Genomic DNA, 25,737 nt, shown 5'->3' with positions numbered 1-25,737 from the left:
GTTGTGTATGAAAAGTATAGGCATGTTGGTACCAGAACTTCTTTTCAGAGAGAGTGACCCATTCAAATATTTCTTGACATACAAGGTATCGCAAGATCATATTGAATTGCTTTTTCCTGTAATCGAGCTAGAGTGGTTGGAATAACAATCCAAACACACTACAGTTTCAGTCAGTTCTCAAATCACTGTTGCTAAAAAACAGTATAACAGCTGGTTCAAATACCAAAGTGATTAATTTAGAATCAAACTGTGAATTCTTTGTTGCGCAGTTCAGGTCTTGTAAGGTGCAGTCAGGATCAAATAATGAGAACTATTTGGATTCAGAATGTTTAGTTTATTGTAATGCACTGGATGCATCAGAACTGAGTGATTATGTAAACAACATTGTTTATTATATAGCTGACTTTGTTGTTAAAAAATTGTTGAAGACCATACAGCATTGTGAATGTGCTGCGATGATGACAGTGTCTATTAACCAAACCACAGATCACATTTATTGCAAAACTCATACATCAGATCCAACTGCTTTCACACAGCAAGTTTCCAGAGATGGTCAGAGCTCTTTGGTTTTCAGCCCTGCTGTGGAAGGATACATCCTCCTGATCTTTAAGAAGTCTGGCAACTTCCCCTGCAACATCTAGTTCTTCAAATACGAGTAGCATGCATGAAATAAGACTCCCTACAATTTCACTGCCAAAATTTACGGGAATTATTTCTGAATTTATTCACTTTCGAGATACCTTCCAGAGCCTGGTAATTAATAATCATGCCTTAACAGATATCCAGAGGTACTATTACGTACTATCATGCTTATCGGGAGAACCTCCCAAAGTAATTGAAAGCTTGCCTGTCACTGAAAGCAATTTCAAGGTAGCTTGGAAATTAATCTTTCAGAGATATAATAATAACAAATTGATTGTAGACCTACACGTTAAGCAACTGCTAGATCTTCCATCAGTTAAAACGGAATCAGCTAAGGATTTAAGAGTGTTGCTAAATCAACTGCTGAGCAATTTGAGCGCTATCGAAGTAATGGAGATAGATGTACCTCTGCATGAGGTTTTATTATCTCGCTTAGTGCTAGATTGAATCAGCCTCAGTCTAAGAAAACAGTGAGAAGTCAAATCCTCAGATAAGAAGTTCCCTCGCTTGAAGGATTTAGTAGCATTCTTGGAGTTACAGTTGTCAAACTCTGGAGCTAATCAACCCCGAAAAACACCAAAGCAACAAGCAACAGGTCGTACCCAAACATGGTGGTTATAAGGGCAGTAAGAAGTCGTTTGTCACAACAGCAACTCATTGTGAGTTTTGTAAAGCTTCTCACACCCTAACAAAATGCCCTAGGTTTCATAAAGCCAGCGTTGGAAATAGAATAGATTTCACCAAGAAGTGTAAACTTTGCTTTAACTGTCTGGGTGCTAATCATACTTTAAAGGAGTGTAGTTCAGGAAATTGTTGAATCTGCAATAATAGACATCATACTCTGTTGCACAAGGAGCAGAGTACTTCCTACCATGCTTCTACTACATCAGAAACCAACCAGACTCAGCGGCAAACCTACTCTGCTGTGAAGAGCAACTATACTCACGTAGAAGTTCTGTTGTCAACAGCCCTCGTAGTGGTTACAGACAAATGTGGGAATGCGCATCAGTGTTGAGCTTTACTTGATAGTGCGTCTCAAATGCATTTCATGTCCAGTTGTTTGGCAGATCGCTTGGAGATTGAATTGAGTTGGCACTCAATGCCTATAAGGGGAATTAGTGATACTAAGGCAACTGAATCGTCACATATTTGTCAAATTCAAGTTACATCCAGGGTCACAGACTACACTACCCCTATTGTTTGTGCTGTACTTCCTCGCATAACTGGTCAGCTACCTACAGCACAGCTTAATACGTCTGACTGGCAACTCCCACAGGACATTCCCTTGACGGATCCTCAATTTAGTACACCAGGTGAAGTTGATTTACTACTGGGGGCTTCTGTGCTTTTTGACACACTGCGTTGTGGTCAACTCATAAGAGAAAATCATCCTGCACTACAGGACACTGAATTTGGATGGATCTTATCAGGCAAGATACTACCACACTCTCTAAAGTCTGTCGCCGGTGGTGAGAAATTCATAATGTGGATGGAATCATTTAATTATTGTCATTATGCTAAAAATTTGTCATGAAATAGCCATTGAAAAAACTAAGGAACTCTCAGACATTTTCGAAGAATTCAAATAAATATTTCTTTCTTTTTGGTTGTGTATTTATGTAAATTTTTGGTAAAATCACCATCGCAAGAATTAAGACATTTGCAAAGAAGTTGATGAAACATTGTTGGTTTTTTTTTTTTTTTTTTTTTTTTTGTGAATTTAAAAATGTTAATAAGAATTTTCAGGACTCACAGGAGAGACAGTTGTTTACTTTTTTTAATCATTATGAGTGTTGGAAGAAATTGTATTTTGGTATTGGAGATCTCCAGTAGTGTACTTGTTGTTACCCATCTTTTGTATCACCCTGTATTTACCACGCGGAGGCTTCGGTCACGAAATCGCAGAGTTTCGCAATCGAAACCTCCAGAATATGTTTACCATATATGGTGCTGTAATCTTATTGGCCAAAATAACGATCATTTTTATTGGTGAAAATTTCGGGTCGAATCGTAGGTAGCTTCCCCGATTGGCTGTTTGAGTGTTTCTCATTTCCGACCTTTGGCTCCTCGGTAGGAGCAGGGCTCTGGTACGCGTCTTTGGTTTTCGTACGTCTTCACGGTCAGACGCACCTTGAAGGTGGTCCGCTCAGCAGCTCCAGTCACCTCGGGGTAAGCATGTTTTCTTGTCTCGAATGTTAAATTAACATGTAAATTTATTTGTTTTGGAGTTTACCTTAGACCCTGGTTTTCGCCTTTTTGTTTTTTAATGCCTTAGCTTTATTACAAGTTATGAATCTCATTATAAAACCGTATTGGATTTCAGAATAAGAAGTTATTATATTATATTATATTTCCAATACACAATAGTCCTTTGTATTTAGGATAAAACCATTAATAGAAATTACAAGTAGGACATGTTTCGCTCAATCTTAGTGAGCATCATCAGCTAAAGATAACTTAATCCATGGTGGGTCAGGGCCCTGATCCCGGTATATATAACGAAAAAACGTCTAATATTACATTGATAAAATACGAATCTTAACAATTTAAAAATAATCAATAAGATTATATTATGTCTATTAAAACAAATATTGATCTTTAAAATTGCTTAAAATGTAAGTGGAATGAATGACTTGAAAATGTTACTATAATATGTAGTGATTAATTGTTCGTATAAAACAATGACCATAATAATCTTCGCTCAATGGCATTAGACTGTTTGTGATTAAAACCAGTTATTCACTTAAGGGTGAGCGCTTGTAATGAACTATGATGTTTTTTACATAAAATAAACATGATGAGGAATGCTAAAATCACAATATTGGTTGAAAAACGAACAGCACTGATGGATAAAACGTCGTCTGGATCGGCGTAAATAACATTATTTATGTAGTAGTATGTTAATATTGGGCTTCAAATGGAGAACTACTGATCTCGTAGGTGAAAAAACAAATCGGGTGTATCCCGTGTGTTAGTTGAGGGGAGATTAGTCCCTTGGTTGTTACGGAGGTTTGATGGTCACTGACTTGCTGCTACGTGTGTTCACTCTAGAATCTGAGTCAAACAGAAACATAAATTTTCTGGATCTCACGTTAAACGGACTTCCTTCATCTATAGAATACAAAATTTACAGGAAACCGACACAGACAGCCACTACTATCAAGAAAAATTCTTTTCATCCCAAAGCACACAAGTATGCTACCTACAACAGTATGGTGGACAAGGCATTCAGTGTACCGCTTAATACATTAAATCTAAATAAAGAACTGAATACAATCCGCTTCATAGCCATTTATAGAGCGCATTATCAACAAATGAAAATATCGCCTAAATTCAACTCTAATTATAGAGAAAACTAAACCTGATTATTATTCAACCTTCATGTTCAACGAAGATATTTACAGTGTTACAAAAATTCTGAAAAGAAACAACGCCAAAATTGCATATCGAACTAACAATAGAAATATGGATATCATATATAATACCAGCTCAATTAATGAGACTAACATTTACCAAAAATCTGGAGTCTACAGATTCCAATGTCAAAACTGTCAGTCCTCGTACATTGATCAAACAGGGAGGAACTTCAAAATCAGATACATGGAGCATGTAAATGCTACAAAATACAATCGATACTCGGCAATTGGCCAGCACATTCAAGATTCAAAGCATAGCTTCAGTAACTTACAAGATATAGAGGTGCTCATGAATGTGGACAAAGGCCCTATTCTTGACGTCGCAGAAAATTGCTTCATTCCCTTAGACCAGTTCTTTAACTCCAATTCGAACCTGAATGAAATCTCACAAAAAAACTAACATGCTTTTTGATTTTTTAACTAAAGTCTTTAGGTATGTTGATCTTCCGAGTAGGCGGTCAATATTTAGCGCGATACACACAGACCCCCACCACACTGTTCACAAGACCCGCCTTAAACCCACTACTCCCCCAACATGATCCTTTCCCTTCCCCCCCCACCTTCTTCCCTCCTAACCTACAGCACATAACACAAGGTTAACATCTCAAGATGCTCTTCTAAAGCTTATAAAATCCTTCCAAATTGAACTGAGGAAAACAAAGAAATCATCTGTACTGTAAGAAAAATACTGAAGGACAACCTATTACCACTGACTGTCTCTTATAATTTCATATACATCAGTGTAAAAAAATTGTATACCAAGTGATTCCAATCAGTTCTTGACGTTTTGTTTCACACATAGTGTGTATGGGCATTTTATCGACTTTTAACTTTGGAAATGTGTCGGAGGCTTCTATTGACGTGGATTGGTGAGAGGATCTTGTAAATGTCTCAGTATGTCACTACGCCGGTTCTGATTATTGTTGTTTAATTACCAAGGGATGTGAATGGGCATACAAAGACTTTTGTGCTTTGACTACATATCAAGGAACTTTCTTTTAATCTTGGAATAGTGACAGGCTATGTACATATTTCAATGTGTCACTGCACCCAGCTTTATTATACCATTGCTCTTTTGTTTTGACGGTTTGTTTGACACAGGGTGTGAGTGGATGTATAAAGACTTTTAATGTACATATTTCAATGAGTAATTACACCAGTTTTAATTAATATGTCCTTAATCATTTATTTGTGATTTGTTTTATGGCTGATGATGACATTTAAATGTGGAAACCGGTCCCATGTTAAATAAATGTTGTGAATAACATCTATACAACACGTAATTAGTATTGAATAGGTTGAACCTTATAAATAACTCATCTCTGTGATCTCAGTTCAATACGGAAACATCAATGAAACTCATATCTTTGAATTATTTGGGGTGGACATCTTAGCTGAATAACCCTGCATAATTTGTGAATAAGGATGTATACCTACTTGAATACTAGAGGCGTGCATCATTCGAACCTGAGACGGGGAAAGATGTGCTTTGCTACATATGCAACCACTATTACGCATGAGTGCAACGTGTAATCTAAAATGCCCGAGTTTGCTTCAATTCTTTCGTCACGGGTGATGGGCAATGCTCTCGAGATGGATTCTCGTGTGCTGCGAGCTGTGCGACGTCCCAGAAACTACAAGTGTAAACTTCATAGTATATAATCAGCAGTTCTCATATGGAAACGTGTGTGACGATAAATTTTGTCAAAAGCCTAGGAAAGCACTGCATGTTGAACTATGAGCTCCTCAATACCATTAACGAAAGTGAAACAATGTTAGTATCTTAAACTGTTCAAGAGTTGTCTCAGGTGGACTTCTTAGCTGAATAACTCGTATAATTTGTTAATAACTGTAGATAGGATGTACATCTACCCGGATATCTCGCAATCGTTGTCGACAGGGTAGCTTCTTGTGATGCAGACCGGGCCGGCGGTGTTCTGTGATGATTCCTCTTCACTGATATTATGTGTTTTTAAGTGCCGGATCATCCCAGAAGTATTTCTGCCGATGTATTTTACTTCTTTTGAACAAGCAACACAGCGGGCCATGTGACATCTCTTCAAAATAACCGACATCCACGACTTACATTGCATTTTGGATATCGTCTTCAAGTTGACGCGAATACTCTATAACATTGTAAGGAATTATTTCCTTCATCACCAAAATATTGGTAAACACAAGCAGTGGTCATATGATATTGAATGTGGGGTCACAAGAATTGGAGCAAACGCAAGCATTTTCTCGTCAGTATCCTCTTTTCTCTCACTGATAGATGCAGGTTTCATTAATGGGTACTGATTAAAGGTCTGTATTCCCCGTTTATGGTTGGTTGAACTAAGGTAGTCATATAGTTAAGTCTTGTTCCGCAAGTGAGCGTGACCTGACTGGCCTCTTGGTGTTCGACAGTCTGAGCGAATGCATCACATTTGGTCTGACTGATTCACATTCGAAGTCATTACAACATTCAGTGTGAACATGGAATGGGAATCCAAAGAAAGGGTGAAAGCAAAACCTGAGAGGAAGCAATATGGATGACTAAATTTAAAAATGATGAAGAGCGAAGTGTGGGAATACTTCTTTCTAGTAACAACTGTGAATAGTCAACATTTAGGATATGTGCCATGTAAATGTTGTGCTTCCTTACTGACGTTTGCTTCTACTACTTCACATATGAAAGCACACATGTAAAGTGCAGCAAAATTGCATCCATCAAAATACAGTGACACGATACCAAACTCAAAAAATTCCTGCAACAGATCTCTGTTCCTTTACAATTGTTTTGTGAATAGATTCCTAGATCCATGTCAAAACAGAGATGTTGGTCCAGGCTATGGACTTCTTGCAACAATGAATGAAAAAATGAAAACCTACAACCTGTTTTCCAGTCTTTGACCGGGTCAGGGATGTGATGAATGAATCATATATAGGCTGTTATTACGATGGGGTCGCCACTCCCAAAGTGATTTATATTAATGAGTGATAGATGCTATGAAATGAGAATGGAGAGTGTTGCTGGAATGAAAGATTACAGGGAAAACCGGAGTACCCGGAGAAAAACCTGTCCCGCCTCCGCTTTGTCCAGCACAAGTCTCACATGGAGTGACCGGGATTTGAACCACGGTATCCAGCGGTGAGAGGCCGACGCGCTGCCGTCTGAGCCACGGAGGCTTCTTGCAACAATATATTTATTAAAAGATCGCCATTCTGATGACAATCCCCTTGTATAGCAGAGAAATACCAGCGCAAAAAATCAAATACTTGCTCTGCTAGCGAAGAAAATATTTTCTATTCCAGCCTCCAATATGATAAATGAAAGAAATATCAGTTCAGCTCATAACTTAATGACAAAAGGAGCTTGCTTAACCAAGATGTAGTAAATTATGCTCTCATCATTAATTCTGTACTAAAACAGATAACACAATGACGACGAATGTTTGTGACGATGTAAAAGACCGTACAAGTTAATATTCTGTCTACTAATCTGAGAAGTTGATTTCACAGTGTTTTATAGTAAGTTTATAAGTACATCACTTCAATGCATATTTTGTTAAATTATTTGCATGATATCCAATATTTTATAGTCAACCATTGTCCTTTCCTAGCCCCTTTTAAATTTAGTCGTAACTTCATTGATACTGTCCTTAAGCGCATCAACCGCCTTACCTCAGACTACATGCGGCTAGCCAACTTGCTGAAGGTCGACCAAAATACGGTTAACCGCATGAGGTTCGAATGAGCATGAGTGAATGAACTGGATTGTTTGCAGACATCTAGTACTGATGTTATGACACAGTACATGCCTTCAACCATTTGACTGTACTGGATCAGGATCCCTTTATCTTAAGTTTTCTATGCCCCTCATGATTTCCATAAACAAATCATTCATGAACGTTTGGGAATGTACCATGAGAGCTAGAAGGAAAAAATTATGCCTAAAGGAAAAAAAAAACACAGTTCACAGTATATTTAGAAATAAGACCTTAGATCTTGAATTTATTTTATGAATAGCGCATAGCTTGAAATTAGAACAGAAAGAATAACAAAGTTACTTTTTTTTTTAAATGCTTGGTTGAGCAAAGGAGAAGTGTGGTTTTCACACAGGAATTTTATGCAAAATATTGTTGTATATTCGACCAACACAGTATATAGCAAAACACAAGCTATACAAAAATATTGTCATTACAAAAAATGATTTGTGAAATTGTTTTTGTCATTAATTCTTACAAAAATTAGGGTAAGTATACACTTGAATATATGGTCTAGAGAACTAAGTTACCTAGTAGAGTCAGGAAGTTACTGTGTTAAAATTCGATGCTGAATTCCTGAGGGTATATTAGTTACCTTAAAATCAACCTGGAGGAAGAAATTAGACAATCGTTACAAATAAATTCCATTTAATAAAAAACAATTAAAAAACAAACTTCTTGGCAATGCTGCAAATTATAGTAGTTTAATATATAGGAATGTACTGCTGTCACATACGGAACACTGCAATCTTACATCAATGTAAATAACTTCTAAAATCGGATCACTGAGGGAAAAATCTGTATTTTAGATACTTAAGCACCATTTGTCACACTTGAAGTAGAACATCACAAAACTTCTACACAATTTAAAAGAATATGTTTTGTACCCTGGCACTTACATTTTAAATTCTATTCACTCCTCAACAACAATATGCATCTTCTTTCTGACTGAACAAAAGCATAAAACACAGTAAAATCAAAGAACTTGTGATGTACAGTGGATGTTACAATTTCTGTATTCATTTTTGTTTATCACCAATCAATAATAATAATAATAATAATAATAATAATAATAATAATAATAATGAAAGTAAAAGTGTATATACTATTTACAGTGCACACAGCAGTGTATCATCCATTTTACACAACAAAGTGAAAAATCATAACATAGTACTACCCAACAACAAAACAAAAAAAATGTGCAAAAGGAACTTCCTTTATTATTTCATTTTTTAAAATATATATCTTATAATTATTGAGTTTACTCATACTCTGCTATGAGGACCATCATGTAAACACCAAATAACAGTGCTACAATTTCTTTAACAGACTGCCAAAACTTTGTATCAGCTAACAACTCCGGAATCACAGATACTGTAGCAATGTATATAAAACCACCAGCAGTGAATGGCAGGATCCAAGATGCACCAACATCATCTGAAACAAAGAAAGCAGACCAATACGGTAATTTCACAATCAATATACAGTAAAAGAAAGAAATAATACGATCAAATCACTTATATTTTGCACTAAAAAAAAGACCATATTTTGAGAAATATGTAATTTTAAAAAGATTGGCCTATTCACTTCAATAAGATAAAGGTAACCTTTACAGTATATATTTTGCAATAATGCTTTAGCGGTTATTGCCATTTTGGTGAGAGCACAAGAATAGTTCAAACAATGCATGGAGAGAGATGTGCGAACTAATATGCAGGCAGCTGAAAAGACATTGGAAAACATCAAGATGAGCTTTGTAAATACATCAGGAGAAAACGACGTCGTCTACAAGGAAATCTTATAAGGCCTATCACCCTGAATGCAAAATTGATCCGAGTGAAGCTGGGGTGAGTGATTAGAACAAAAAATATTAAAGATTTCTATAGACTCAAACCAAGCACTGAATAAATTTAAAAACTACAAAGTGCCAGGAGAAGATCAGACCTTTGCGGAAATCTGGAAATATGCAGGAAGATCAGCAAAAGTTGCCCTCCATCAACAACTTGAGGTCATCAACCAATACTGATCTGCATTTAGGGCAGTCGCCCACATGGCAGATTCCCTATCTGTTGTTTTCCTAGTCTTTTCTTAAATGATTTTAATGACATTGGAAATTTGTTGAACATCTCCCTTGGTAAGTTATTCCAATCCCTAACTACCCTTCCTATAAATGAATATTTGCCCCAATTTTTCCTCTTGTATACAAACTTTATCTTCATACTGTGATCTTTCCTACTTTTAAAGACGCCACTCAAACTTATTCGTCTACTAATGACATTCCACACCATTTCTCTGCTGACAACTCGGAACATACCACTCATTGCAAGTAATCAGCTTCATTTTCCGTATCAAAATCTGATCACAGAGAGTTACAATATTTGAAAATCTTCCACCTTTTTCATATTTTATATTTGCTTTTTAGCAAATTTTTATTTCTAAACAGTACATGTTTTGTTCTCACTTGGGAATATCTTGAAGATAAAAAATATAAAAAAAGTGGAAGATTTTCAAATATTGTAGCTCTCTGTGACACACCACTCTGTCAAGCAGTTCGTCTTCCTCCTAGTTCTCCCCAGCCCAAACTTTGTAACATTTTTGTAACGCAACTCTTTTGTCGGAAATCACCCAGAACAAATCGAGCTGCTTTTCTTTGTACTTTTTCCAGTTCTTGAATCAAGTAATCCTGGTGAGGGTCCCATACACTGGAACCATATTCTAGTTGGGGTCTTACCAGATAGTTATAAGCCCTCTCCTTTACATCCTTGCTAAAACCCCTAAACACCCTCATAACCAAGTGCAGAGATCTGTATCCTTTATTTACAATCCCATTTACGTTATTACCCCAATGAAGATCTTTCCTTATATTAACACCCAGATACTTACAATGATCCCCAAAAGGAACTTTCACCCCATCAACACAGTAATTAAAACTCAGAGGACTTTTCCTATTTGTGAAAATTACAACCTGACTTTTAACCCCGTTTATCATCATACATCTCACAACATTATCGAGGTCATTTTGCAGTTGCTCACAATCTTGCAACTTACTTATTACTATATAGAGAATAACATCATCCGCAAAAAGCCTTACCTCTGATTCCACTCCTTTACTCAAATTATTTATATATATAAGAAAACATAAAGGTCCAATAATACTGCCTTGAGGAATTCCCCTCTTAATTATTATAGGGTCAGATAAAGCTTCGCCTACTCTAATTCTCTGAGATCTATTTCCTAGAAATACAGCAACCCATTCAGTCACTCTTTTGTCTAGTCCAATTGCACTCATTTTTGCCAGTAGTCTCCCATGATCCACCCAATCAAATGCTTTAGACAGGTCAATCGCGATACAGTCCATTTGACCTCCAGAATCCAAAATATCTGCTATATCTTGCTGGAATTCTACAAGTTGAGCTTCAGTGGAATAACCTTTCCTAAAACCGAATTGCCTTCTATCGAACTACTTATTCATTTCGCAAACATGTCTAATGTAATCAGAAAGAATGCCTTCCCAAAGCTTACATGCAGTGCATGTCAAACTTACTGGCCTGTAATTTTCAGCTTTGTGTCTATCACCCCTTCCTTTATACACAGGGGTTACTATAGCATCTCTCCATTCATTTGGTATAGCTCCTTCAAACAAACAATCAAATAAGTACTTCATATATGTTAATATATGCCAATCCATTGTCTTTAGTATAATATCCTCAGAAATCTTATCAATTCCAGCCACTTTTCTAGTTTTCAACTTTTGTATCTTATTGTAAATATCATTGTTATCTATCATATATACATTTTAATACTTCTTTAGCATTAGTCACCTCCTCTATCTGGACATTTTCCTTGTAACCAACAATCTTTACATACTGCTGACTGGATACTTCTGCCTTTTGAAGATCCTCACATACACACTCTCCTTGTTAATTATTCCTAGAATGTCCTTCTTGGAACCTGTTTCTGCCTTAATGTACCTGTACATACTTTTCCATTTTTCACTAAAATTTGTATGACTGTCAATTATGCTTGCCATCATGTTATCCTTAGCTCCCTTCCTTGCTAGATTCAATTTCCTAGTAAGTTCCTTCAATTTCTCCTTACTTCCACAGCCATTTCTAACCCTATTTCTTTCCAACCTGCACCTCCTTCTTAGTCTCTTTATTTCTCTATTATAATAAGGTGGGCCTTTATCATTCCTTATCACCTTTAAAGGTACAAACCTATTTTCACATTCTTCAACAATTGCTTTAAACCCATCCTAGAGTCTGTTTACATTCTTATTTACTGTTTTCCACTGATCAAAATTACTTTTTAGAGACTGCCTCATGCCTGCTTTATCAGCCATATGGTACTGCCTAATAGTCCTACCTTAAAAACCTTCCTTTCTATCACATTTGTATTTAACTATGACAAAAACAGCTTCGTGATCACTAATACTGTCTATTACTTTCGGTTTTTCTATAGAGCTCATCTGATTTTATCAGCACCACGTCCAGGATTTTTTTCCCTCTAGTTCCGTCACTTTCTGAACCAGCTGTCCTTCCCATATTAGCTTACTTGCCACTTGTTGGTCTTGCATCCTGTCGTTTGTATTTCCTTCCCAATTGATATTTGGTAAATTAAGATCTCGCACTACAATCACATTTCTTTCCTTGTCGTTTCCCGCATAGCTGATTATCTTATCAAATAATTCTAAATCAGCGTCAGGGCTACCCTTTCCCGGTCTGTACACTCCAAAGACATAAAGATGCCTATTATCTTTAGAAATGAGCCTTACACCTAGAATTTCATGTGTCTCATCTTTAACTTCTTCGTAGCTTACAAATTCTTCTCTTACCAGAACGAATACTTCCACTCCCAACATTCCTATCCTATCTCTACGATAAACACTGCAGTTCCGTGAGAAAATTTCTGCATCCATTGTATCATTTCACAGCCATGATGCAACTCCTATTACAAAATCCGGTAAATATATGTCTATTAAATTACTTAATTCTATTCCTTTCTTTACAATACTTCTAAAGTTCAACATCAACATTTTTATGTCACCCCTACTTGACTTCCAGATCTCTGTACCCACATCACCGCTCCCCAGACAACGCCGTTTCCCTGAATGTACCTTCCAATTACCCTTCTAAACAAATTTCCTAACTTATAGGTACCACTGCGGTGTACGTGAAGGCCATCTGAGTGCAGATCCCTATCTCCTACCCACCCATTAGGGTCTAGAAATTTCACTCCCAGTTTCCCACACACCCACTCCGTAGTCTCATTTAAATCCCCAATCACCCTCCAGTCAGTATCCCTCCTACACAGTATTCCAATGATAACAATCTCCGCTTTCTTAAACTTCACCCATGCTGCATTTACCAGATCCCACACATCCCCTCTATGTTGATACTTATATTAGCTTGCCTTACATTGTTGGTACCAATGTGAAACACTTCTCTTTCCCCTCCTCCTTTCCCCACGTGTCTTCCTCCTTCTCTTCTACTTTTCTCAGCATCTGCCTCAACCTAATTCCTGGATAACACTCTACCCTAGTTCCCTTTCCTACACACACTTTCCCCACATGTCTAACAATGGAATCCCCCATGACCAGAGCCTCAACCCTACTTGTCTATCTGGATTAAAGAAGGACTACCAGAACACAGGACAACAGCCCTCATTCACCCATTGCACAAAAAAGGAGACAAAACTGACCCTAATAACTACAGGGGAATCTTGCTCCTAGACATAACATACAAAATATTTTCAATAATCATCATTAATAGGATAAGTGTACAACTTGAGAAAGAACTAGGAGAATATCAAGGAGGTTTCAGACCCTGGAGGAGCTGTCCTGTTCAGATCATGAGTCTTAAGTTGGTAATGGACTATAACAGGAGAAGAAACAGAGATATGGTGATAACATTTGTAGATTTCAAGAAAGCTTACGAATGCATCCGTAGAGAATCTCTGTTTAAAATTTTAAGACACCTTGGACTACATCCCAAATTAATAAACATGATAAAATTGACTCTCAAACACCAAATCAAAAGTGAAGTTTAGGGGGTGAAATATGAGTATTTTAAATTAAAACTGGACTACAGCAGGGAGATGGGCTCTCACCACTATTATTTAATTGCACTCCAGAAATGGTAACGAGGGAATGGTTTAGGAAATGTCTCCCAAAAATAAAGATTGGCCAAAAAATCAAAACAAATTGCCTGGGTTTCGTCGACGATTTAGCATTACTAGCAGTGGACATAAAAGAAGCAAAAACCCAGTTATCAGAACTTCAAAACATTGCAAATAAAACTGGCCTCAAAATATCATTTGAAAAAAACAAATGATGTCCCAAAAACCAACACAACTAAAAGAAGTTGCCATAAATAGTAATAAAATCAAAATAGTAACTCAATTTAAATATCTTGGAGAAGTAATAACACATAATCTAAATTAAAAAATCTCAATCCAAACAAGAACAAATAGATTAGGTAAAGCACAAAAATTAACATGGGATATCTACAAAAAAAAAAAATATCTATCAATAAATGCAAAAATAAAAAACATTGCAACACTTTTATATAACTGGAAGCTACATACGCAGCAGAAATACTTTTTCACCTGAATAAACAATCAAAGACTGACAGACTTCAGAAAGTTGAAAGGAGGATTGGAAGGACGTGCATCAACAAAAAATACTGGAAAGATGGACAATGGCGGATAATACCTATCAAAGTCGTGTAAGAGGAGACTGGGATTCCTTGGACATATAAGGATGCAGGATTCGAGACTTCTGAAACAATTAGTACAACGTGATCTCGTCTCAAAAAATACCACAACAGGATGCAAATGGATCACAGAAATAAAGGGGGATCTGAAGGAAATAGGCCTGACAATGGAAGACACCACAAATAAGATAAAATTGAATACAAAACTCAAGAATACAAACCTCCGCTTTACCCTTATATGAAACAAACCAACAACACGCATATTTTCAACTGAGGAAAGGGCACAAAGATCGGAGCATCTGAAGAAGTACTGGGAGGACCGCAAAGCCCGAACAATCCCTTCAAAGAGACCTGACCGATGGATTGACTAAAGTGATCCTATGCGGTCATAAAAGAAGAAGAAGACGACTCAAACCAATGTGTACATGGATGGAGTAAGGTATGTAGAAAGTGCAAATAACCTTTATGTTTAACAACACAATAAAGTTCAATGAGGAGAATAGAATTATCATAATTTCTCTCTTTGCTAGTGGTTTTAACCTCACACTAACACATCAAAGCTTTTTGGCAATGCAAGGGCAGGAAAGGGTTTTGACTGAAAGGAAGCAGCTGTGGCCTTAATTATAATACAGTCCCAGCATTTGCCATGTGTGAAAAATGGGAAACCAAGGATAACCATCTTCAGGGCTGCCGACTGCCAAATTTGAACCCGCAATCTCCTGAATACAAATTCACAGCTATGTGACACTAACCGCACAGCCAACTCCCTCAGTGAATGCCAGTCTAAAAAATCCAACTGAAGGACGACCTCCTACATACCCAAAAAATTAGATAATCTTAGAAATATTGAATTTAATATGGTGTAATCTTCCACAAAAGGGCAAGGGAGTGATTTTATTCAATAAAAGGATTTCTAATCATCAGGATTCAACAAACAGTACCTGGGAGATCTCGAGACAATAACAGTTGTAAGCGCGGCCTCAACAAGTTCTAAACACTTTCGCGTGTCTTAGGATATTTTATTTTAATGAATAAGTATACAACGGAGAACACGTCTCCAATATAGCAGTACATATAGTAAATCACTGTATTAATTACGATATTAAGGGAGTGTTATTGATAGTGAGCAATTAAGAAACGAACGTAATGATGGCAAGGATGGTAACAATGTTGTGTAATAATCATTACCGACTTAATTACTATATAATCAATCAAACTGGAAATATTTTTTTTTTAGTGCCTAACATGAGACTGAGCTGATTGAGAAAACTTTTCTTGTTGCAAACAAAATCTAACTCCATATATTGTTCACGGCAATTCTGTTATTGCAAGAAATAAATTTCATAATAAATCTGTATTGTTGGCCTCAACAAGAAATAAATCTAATTTATTGAGCGACTCAACCTTTACAATACAATATTCTTTTTTACTTTATTTTAAGAAAAGGGACAAGTTTCGTCTCTTCTATTGTGAGACATCTTCAGCCTAAGCTATTATGGTAAAACACATGATAATCTTAATGCTAAAAAACAATGACAGATATTAAAATGTTGAAGAGTCAATGTGAATCAATACGTCACATATAAACACAGTTTTTTAAAACAGTTTGTGTATGTCTTAAGACCAATTATTGAATGATAAAAGTCCCATTGAGTTTTTAATGTACAAAATGAATTAAAAATATGATCACAGCGTGCTAAAATCGGAGTTCAAACTTTAAATACATCGATGGGATCTCATGTTGGAATCCTTGAATACGTGAATATCTGATCAAACAGGGTTTGTTTTAGGTGGAATAATTCAATGTTTAATTATATGGCCGGACATATCTTGCAATCCATATATTATTTTGAAGATCTAAGAAGAAAAAAGAAAAATAGTTGTAAGCTAGGAGCAGTGTGTTCCAGAGCAGGGGTGAGGGGAGTGGTAGTAGGGAGAATCAAGTTGAGGGGAACGGATGAATTAAAAGCGTCAGAATTGTTTGTATTATGAAAGAAAGTTTTTATAATTTCTTCAAAAGGGATGTTATAAGTTTCAGAGATTTTGTTTTAGTTAATGTTGGGGTTAATTCTTTGATCAATGTTTGATCCGATTTTAGCAAGCTATGATCATCTTTTTAATTCATTTTGTACATTAAATTTCAATGGGACTTTTATCATTCAATAATTGGTATTAAGACATACACAAACTGTTTTTAAAAACCTGTGTTTATATGTGACAGATTGAGTCACCTTCACTCTTCAACATTTTAATGTATGTCAATGTTTTTTAATATTAATAATAGCTTAGAAGAGACTAAACATGTCCCTTTTTTAAATTTTTTTTTTGCTAGGGGCTTTACGTCGCACCGACACAGATAGGTCTTATGGCGACGATGGGATAGGAAAGGCCTAGGAGTTGGAAGGAAGCGGCCGTGGCCTTAATTAAGGTACAGCCCCAGCATTTGCCTGGTGTGAAAATGGGAAACCACGGAAAACCATTTTCAGGGCTGCCGATAGTGGGATTCGAACCTACTATCTCCCGGATGCAAGCTCACAGCCGCGCGCCTCTACGCGCACGGTCAACTCGCCCGGTCTTTTTTAAATTAAAGTAAAAAAGAATATTGTATTGTATTGTAAAGGTGGAGTCACTGAATCAATTAGACCATTCTGTTATATCATCTTCTTCATCATCATCATCATTATCATTTCCCTTTATCCAGCTGTAGCCGGGTAGGGGCAAATATGGTCCCTCTCCACTTTCTTCGGTCTTTCCACCACTCCTCCTCCAACACTGTGTCCCATTCCAGGTTTCTTTCTATAATGCTGCGTCGGATGGTATCCTTCCATCTCAATCGTGGTCGTCCACGGCCTCTCCTTCCTTGGATTTGCATTTCCATCACCTTTTTTGGGATTCTTTCGTCGCTCATTCGCTTTATGTGCCCAAACCATCTTAGTCGGCTCTTCTCTATTCTATCATTCATTTTTTCCACTCCAATTTCTTCCCAGATTTTCTCATTCCTTATTTTGTCTCGTCTACTCTTCTGTATCATACTCCTCAAGAATTTCATTTCGGCTGCCTGTATTCGACTCTCATCCTTCTTTGTCATTGTCCAAGTTTCTGCTCCGTAAGTTGTTATGGGTACGTAATACATCTTGTACATAGTATCCTTTGCTTCCACTGACACATCTTTGTCCCATAACATATTTCTTACACTATGATAGAAACAACTTCCAGCTTGAATCCTTTTACTAATCTCAGCATCCAGTCGAGCATTCTCCATTAATTCACTCCCCAGGTATTTAAACGTTTCCACTACTTCCAGGGGCTTGTCTGCAAGTCTAATCTGACCTTTCCCTTCTTTCTCCCCTCTAGTCATAACAAGAGTTTTACTCTTTTCTACACTTATTTTCAATCCACATTCTTCAATCTTCCCATTCACCACATTCAACTGTTCTTGAACCTTCCTGTCGTCTTCTCCCCAAATCACAATATCATCTGCAAATAACATGTTCATTTCTCTTCCTCCATATGCTGCTTTTGCTGTTCTCATGATGTCATCCATTACTATTGTAAACAGGATTGGTGATAGAACACTTCCCTGTCTCAGCCCACTAGTTATTTTGAACCAACTTGTCCTGCCAACTTGTGTTTGCACGCAACTACAACATTCCTTATACAATGCCATGATCATTTTTATTAATCCCTGTCCAATTCCTTTTTGCACCAGACTGTCCCAAACTTTCGTCCTAGGGACACTGTCATATGCCTTTTCAATATCAATGAATGTCATCACCATATCATTCCCGTACTCCCAATGCTTTTCCATTAGTTGTCTCATAATGAAAATGGGCTCTATTGTTGACCTTCCACTTCTGAAACCAAACTGATTTTCCTGTATCTGCTTCTCAACCCTCAACCTTATTCTACTTTCCAGTATCCTTTCCATTATCTTAGCAACATGGGATATTAGAGTAATTCCCCTGTAGTTCTTCAAAACTTTCTTATCACCTTTCTTGAAAATTGGGATGATTATTCCTTTTTGCCAATCCTCAGGGACCTCCTTATTCTCCCAGACATTCCTGAGAACCCGATATGTCCACTGCAGGCCTACAGCTCCAACTGCCTTTATCATCTCCACTGAAATTTCATCTATTCCAGCAGTTTTTCCATTCTTCATCTTTCTTACTGCCATTTCAATTTCATTCATTGTAATTTCTTTATCCATTTCTTCATCAACTAATTGCCTTTCCTGGTCGTCCATTGAATGACTGTCATACGTTCTTATGTTCAGCAGCTTCTGAAAATACTCTCTCCATCTATTTCTTATTTCTTCTGGCTTTGTTAAAATTATGCCACATTCATCCTTCACAAATCTGGTGTTTACTTGATCTCTCTTTTTGTTTCTTAAGATACCATACAGTAATTTCTTGCTGCCCTGTGTATCATCTCTCAATTTCTGTGTGAATAAGGCCCAGCTTTTCCTCTTTTCTTCCTCCACTACTTTCTTGGCCAAATTCTTTGCCTCCACAGATTTTCTTCTACTTTCTTCAGTCTTACATGTTTTCCATGCTTTCCATGCCATTTTCTTTTCCTTCACTTTAATCTTTACCCTATCATTCCACCAGTGTGTTTCTTTGTCTTTCACATTTCCTGATGTTCTACCACACACCTTTTCTGCACATCCAACCAGTGCTTCCTTAAATCTTTTCCATTCCTCTTCAACATTCCCCACCTCTGTCCTGGGTACCAAGGGTATTATTTCCCTTTGAAATTCTTCTTGCATGCTTTTCTCCTTCAACTTCCATACTTTAATTCTTTTCTCTCTCTTCTTAATTGGGGTTTTTCAATCTTTCCAACTTTCAAGTTTCCTATCACAATGCTATGATCTCCACCAAAGGCTTCTTCAGGCATGGCTGTTACATCTACAAGGTTCTTCCGGTGTTCTTTCTCTATGATTATATAATCAATCATGGTCTTTGTTGGTCTGTCTCCCCAGCCACACCTTGTAATCTTCTGACTGTTCTTCTTCCTAAATCAGGTGTTTCCAACAATCATTTGATTCCTCATGCAAAAATTCACCAACAACTCGCCTTCTGGATTTACATTTCCATATCCAAAGGGCCCTACAACATCTTCCTTTCCTTGTCTTTCCATTCCCACTTGTGCATTTAGATCTCCCATCAATAGTACTTCCTTATCTTCTATCTGTCTCTCCACTTCCTCTAAGAAGTCCTCTAGAATGTTCATCTATGCAACCAGTTTGTGGGGCATACAACTGAAATAGATCTTTCACGCCATTTTCAAACTGGAGTCTCATCATCATCATCATCCTATCGCTGACGTACTTTGTATATTCCAGATATTCTTGGATTTCTCTTCTAAGTATGATGGCCACTCCATTTTTTGCTTCAGGTCCTCCGCTGTAATATAGCCTGTATCCTTCTCTCAGAGGGATCTCCCCTGTACCCCTCTTCTTGGTCTCGCACAGTCCAAGTATGGCTATATCTTTTTCTATCATGAAGTCAACCAGTTCTTCTGTCTTTCCATTCTGTTATACTCATTGCATATTCTGTGAAGTGATGAGCTATTGTGATTGGCTGTTTTCACATTTTCAGAGTAAAACGTAAATGAAACTATAGTTTTTGCCTGTGGGACATTGAATTTTAATAATGGAAGAAAATACAAATTACCAAGGATGCTATTTACAACTTAGTACATAAATATATTGCATAAATCTCTACGCGATTTAAGAGAAATGAAATGGTCATACATATTCATGGTGCGGGTTACTGTAGTCACGTCCTAGTTCGTAATCCATGGGCAACAGCTGAATGGCCTAGTAAGTGGTCCTGAGAGTCGAGATACCAGTTGTTACGGAATGGGTGTGGGCATCTCGGACATATTCCGAGTCATGGCCCTGCTTGTGCTCAGGCGGGTAGGACTATACAATCCACCGGTGGTCCATAACCTGTTTGAGGAGAGATCCTTACTTGGATTATGTGTAAGTAGGGTAGCATCCTGCTTCATGAGTTTACCGAGCTAAGAACATTTTAAGCAAGCCTCGGACCTATGGGAGTAATGGAGTCCCACTCCCATTTGACAGGCGAGGGACTCCTTGGAAACAACTTTGCGAACGAAATGGAATTTGTTGGGGAGCTATCAATATTAATGGGGCTTATGGAAGAAAGAAAGTAGAACTGGCTGAGTCAGCTAAGAGGATGCATCTGGATGTGCTGGGAGTAAGTGAATCGGGTAAGGGGAGATAACGAGGAAGAGATAGGAGATTATAAAGTGTACTTCATGGGTGTTAGAAAGGGAAGGGCAGAGCCTGGGGTAGGGCTGTTCATCACGAATACCATTGCACGCAACATAGTTTCTGTTAGGTACGTAAATGAATGATGTGGGTAGATTTGTCAGTTGGAGGAATTAGGACGAGAATTGTCTCCGTGTATTCACCATGTGAGGGTGCAGATGAGAATGAAGTTGACAAGTTTTATGCAGCATTGAGTGACATCGTGGTCAGGGCCAACAGCAAGGATAGACTAGTGCTAATGGGCTATTTCAATGCGAAAGTTGGACATAGAACCAAAGGATATGAAAGGGTGATTGGTAAATGTGGGGAAGATATGGAAGCTAATGGGAATAGGAAGTGTTTGCTGGAATTCTGTGCTAGTAGGGGTTTAGCAGTTACAAATACATTCTTCAAGCATAAGGCTATTCACCGCTACACATGGGAGGCTGCGGGTACCAGATCCATAATAGGCTATATCTTAACAGACTTTGAATTCAGGAAATCTGTTAGGAATGTAAGAGTTTTCTGCAGATTTTTCGATGATACAGACCACTATTTGATATGTAGTGAACTAAGTATCTGTAGGTCTAGGGTGGAGAATGTGAAATCTGTCTGCAAATGAATAAGGGTAGAAAATCTCCAGGACGAGGAAATTAGACAGAAGTACATGGATATGATTAGTGAGAAGTTTCGAACAGTAGAGAGTAAGCAGGTTCAGGATATAGAAAGTGAATGGGTGGCATACAGGGATGCTGTAGTAGAAACAGCAAGGGAATGCGTAGGAACAATTGTGTGTAAAGATGGGAAAAGGCAAACATCTTGGTGGAATGATGAAATGAGAGCAGCTTGTAAACCTAAAAAGAAGGCTTATCAGAAATGGCTCCAAACAAGGGCTGAGGCAGACAGGGATTTGTACATAGATGAAAGAAACAGTGCAAAACAAATTGTTGTTGAATCCAAAAAGAAGTCGTAGGAAGATTTTGGTAATAACATGGAAAGGCAAGGTCAAGCAGCAGGAAAACCTTTGTGGACAGTAATAAAGAATCTTAGGAAGGGAGGGAAAAAGGAAATGAACAATGTTTTGAGTAATTCAGGTGAACTCATAATAGATCTCAGGGAATCACTGGAGAGGTTCTTGACTACATTCTCATTTACTGTTTGCAGTGCTGTGATGTCCTCGTTGTCTGATCTCTTGCTTTTAACCAGGCTGTACAGCATCTTCATGTTTCCTAACTTCCTGTAGATTTTGGGTAAATTCACCCCAGCACTTCTCTTCTCTCACAATCCTTTTTACTTCTAATTTCCTATTTTGGTATTCTTGGTCTAGTTTTTTGCATTTTCTCATCTCTGAGTTGACTGTTGTCACTATTTCTGGCTCTTTCAACATCTGTCATTTTCTTGTCCTTATTTCGTTTTTCTATTGCCAATTTCCTCAAAAGAGCATTATCTCGACTTACATATGTACTGGCAAGAGAGCAGTTTCTCATCGAAGACCTCCGCCTTGACCTGCTTCTACCAGCTACCAAAGCCTACTTGGATGTACTGCAGGAACTCAATAAGTAGAACAAGAGATATGGCCGGAGTTTTATTCAATGGATGCGATGATGATATATAGGGAATGGACACAAGCCAGATGTGACCTACGTCGTGTATTGACAAGATTTGCCATCATCGGAAATGCCTAACAGATAAATTCCATGACCTGGACGATAACTGCAAGTGTAAATTATGCGGAGCCTACTGTGACCAATATAATTGGATACTGTGCAACAAAAGACAAACTCTTTGACAAGTTTTTGTAAGGACTAAATGCACACTGTGCGAAATTTATCATATTATTATATTTACTTAGTGCTAGTGGAATGGATAACAAAAATATATGCAATTATACAGTTACCTGGAGTTTACTGTGTATGGTGATAGTGTCGCAGACATTTGCCGTATCACATTTGCAAAAATAACGATACATCATCTCTTTCTATTTCCTTCACTTCATTCACATGTCCATATCATAACGTAAGATACAACGTTCTTAAATGGAGTGTTGTCTATAAAACGTTCAGTAAACGTTAAGTTATGATCTTCTTACAGAAAGTATTCAACTAATTCACTGAACACAGCACATTAAGGAGTGCACTGATTTTGAGCAACTGCCCGCTATGACGTGCAGAGATGTTCCAAGTTTCCACTCTCACTGCTTTGTGACCTGAGAGATCATCAGTTGATTATAGTACTCATTTTAGCAGCTAGGGAGAGAAATTTCCTGTCACTGAAGTCGAGACACAGTACAAGTGGGAATGTTACCAGTGCAATGTAAAACGCCAACATGGCTGCTTGTTCAGCAGGACCAGTCACGTTTATGTGTCAGTTTTCACCAGCAACAGCTAAAGCCTCCGGTTAGAGGAAAAACGTGGAAGTTTAGACAGAATTCAATTCCCAGTTTGGAACTTGGTAATACTTATAAGGGACTAGCTGGTGTACCCGTGCTTCGCTACGGAATTCTAGTGTAAACTTGTGAGCAAGATTGTATTAAACTGCATAGCTCTTAACGTTACCCTAGAAATGCGACGGGGAAGTCACTAAACATCTTTTCTCATATGAAGACTGAGGGAATTTTCAGTGTAATGGTAGACCCGCTTGCATACCATCAGTCACAATTAGGTTGGGGAGTTTTCATTATAATGGTAGATACTCACTTTCCACCTACCTTTTTACATCCTTAGACTGTCAGTGGTTTTCCCCAACTGAAATGAACATACATTACAATGACGTCAGTATGAATGGCGCGATTAAAAGCAATGCTTTCATATGAAATACTCGATCAGATGAAACACCACACATTATCTCACTTTTAACGAACAGGACTACACTGCCGATCTAACAGTCCAAAGCTACATAGCTAGAATGACCAAGCCGCAGACAGCCATAATTCGTGAGCACTTCATCCTTTTTTGGTGGGAAGAGGGTCGAATAGTGGAGACTCCCAGCGCAAAAACTATGCCCTTTTACTAATCTGTTTCCTAGGAATACCTGATGAGTCGGAAGATATCAATTCACTAACTGGCGGCGGAAAAATCTACCTGACTTGGAGGCAAATTTTTCCTCCAACCAGAGGAGAAACCCCCTCTTCACTGATAATTTGGAATAAAAAGAATGTAAAATTTAATAAAAGTGAAGTGGAAGAAGCTTTTCTTAAGAAACGGCGCTTTTCAGGGTTTAATTTTGAGTTATTTAGTGAATTGTGGTGCTATAATTTGGAATAGGCCTAAATTGTTATTCTAGACCAGGCGTTACTACTACTACTATGATGTCAGCCTCTGCCTTAAGTATGCACTCTGCTCATTCTAAACAGCTCATCAGAGTAGGCATCGAATAACTGGAATATTATGAAGAACCAGTGTGTTACGTACCAGGTGTATCAGAAAATGTATGAACCAGAGGAATGGCCTGCTAAAGAAGAAAGTTTTCTAACTCCCCGGCTATTTCCCGCTAATATCCAGTCAGGCTATTATACCCGGTACGCAGCAGAAATCCCATCTATTGGAGTTGAGAGGCAGCATAATAGACAAATAACATCACAACAAACAATGGTCAATGTAATGTTATTGTTGATCAATGTTATGCGCTTTTGATATTGTAGGCCTTCACATTTAGTTTTCTTCCAAATCTGAAATACCACTCATTATAGTCGGTATGGTAAAACTAAATAAAACATAAATGATCGGAAATTGTATTCTCTGCAACTTTTGTTACGTTGTACTTTTTGATAGGACCAAAATCATAGGTATTTAAAAATTAAATTTTAGGTGCCTTCCCCTAAACCACAATTTCATCCAGGTTGAATAAAATTGTTTATAGCTTAGACTGTAGTTTCTTATTCCCCGACTCTATATGCCGATTTTCATTAAATTCTGTTAACCCATTTTCTCGTGACTCAGCGTCGATATGGACTTAGCAACAAAAATACAAATTCATGAATATCTGTGTTGTCATAGCCGGTACAGTAACAATGTATAAGACATAAATGGTCAGAAATTTAATTCTATATAACTTTGGTTACGTTGTATTTATCGATACGATCACTAATAATATAAATATTTGAGAATTAAATTTTAGGCCTTCCCCTAAACTACCATTTCATTCAGCGTGAATAAAATGGTTTATAGCCTAGATTGTAGTAGCTCATTCTCCGACTTTGCATACCTGTTTTCAATTAGATAGGACCACTAATGACGTAAATATTTAAATTTTAGGCCTTCCCCTAAACTATAATTTCACTCAGCGTGAATAAAATTATTTATAGCCTAGATTATAGCGACTTATTCTCAGATTTTGCATACCAATTTTTATTAAGATAGGACCACTAATAACATAAATATTTGAAAATTAAATTTTAGGTCTTCCCCTAAACCACCATTTCTATCAGCGTGAATAAAATTATTTATAGCTTAGATTGTAGCGACTTATTCCCCGACTTTGCATACCGATTTTCATTAAATTCTCTTTACCTGTTTTCTAGTGATGCGTACAGACAAAACTCATATATAGATTATTGCCACCAGCTCTGGAAATGAAGATATGTATCAACTTTCTACAAAAATGTAGAAACTGCTGTAGCTGAACCAACTGAATCGGGCACAATTAGCGACTAACAAAAAGATATAAAAGTGGTCTCACAGTTTCAATTGCTTATGTTTATATTTGTTTTTTCCAAACAATGAAAAATTGAAAAGGTAAAAATAATAACTACCGGTAGTAATTTAGAAAAATACCGCTATCCCCCCAAATTGCCTAAACTGTAAATTGGTAATTTATTTTGAAAGACATGCCTAATTCCAAGTTCTTTAACAATGTGTTGTTAACAAACAATTTCAAGCATGTTAAGCACAATGAATTCTTCCTTTTAGCTCATTTTAAAGAATAAAAATAAAATTTAACTTAAAAAA

General features: G+C 37.3%; 1 protein-coding gene across 1 annotated transcript in view; it reads right to left on the bottom strand.

Annotated features, from left to right (window-relative positions):
• Positions 1-8,019: 8,019 nt before the first annotated feature.
• Catsup (Catecholamines up) overlaps positions 8,020-25,737 on the bottom strand; it is a 60,834-nt gene continuing 43,116 nt past the window's right edge. Inside the window, exon 4 of the mRNA XM_067145414.2 lies at positions 8,020-9,241. Within this exon, the coding sequence (XP_067001515.2) occupies positions 9,066-9,241 (176 nt within the window). The 3' untranslated portion in view covers positions 8,020-9,065. The remainder of the gene's footprint in view (positions 9,242-25,737) is intronic.

Source organism: Anabrus simplex, chromosome 4 (assembly GCF_040414725.1).
Source record: "Anabrus simplex isolate iqAnaSimp1 chromosome 4, ASM4041472v1, whole genome shotgun sequence".
NCBI lineage: Eukaryota > Metazoa > Arthropoda > Insecta > Orthoptera > Tettigoniidae > Anabrus > Anabrus simplex.
Note: the sequence above shows the minus strand (reverse complement) of the source record. Positions and strands in the feature narration are given on the sequence as shown.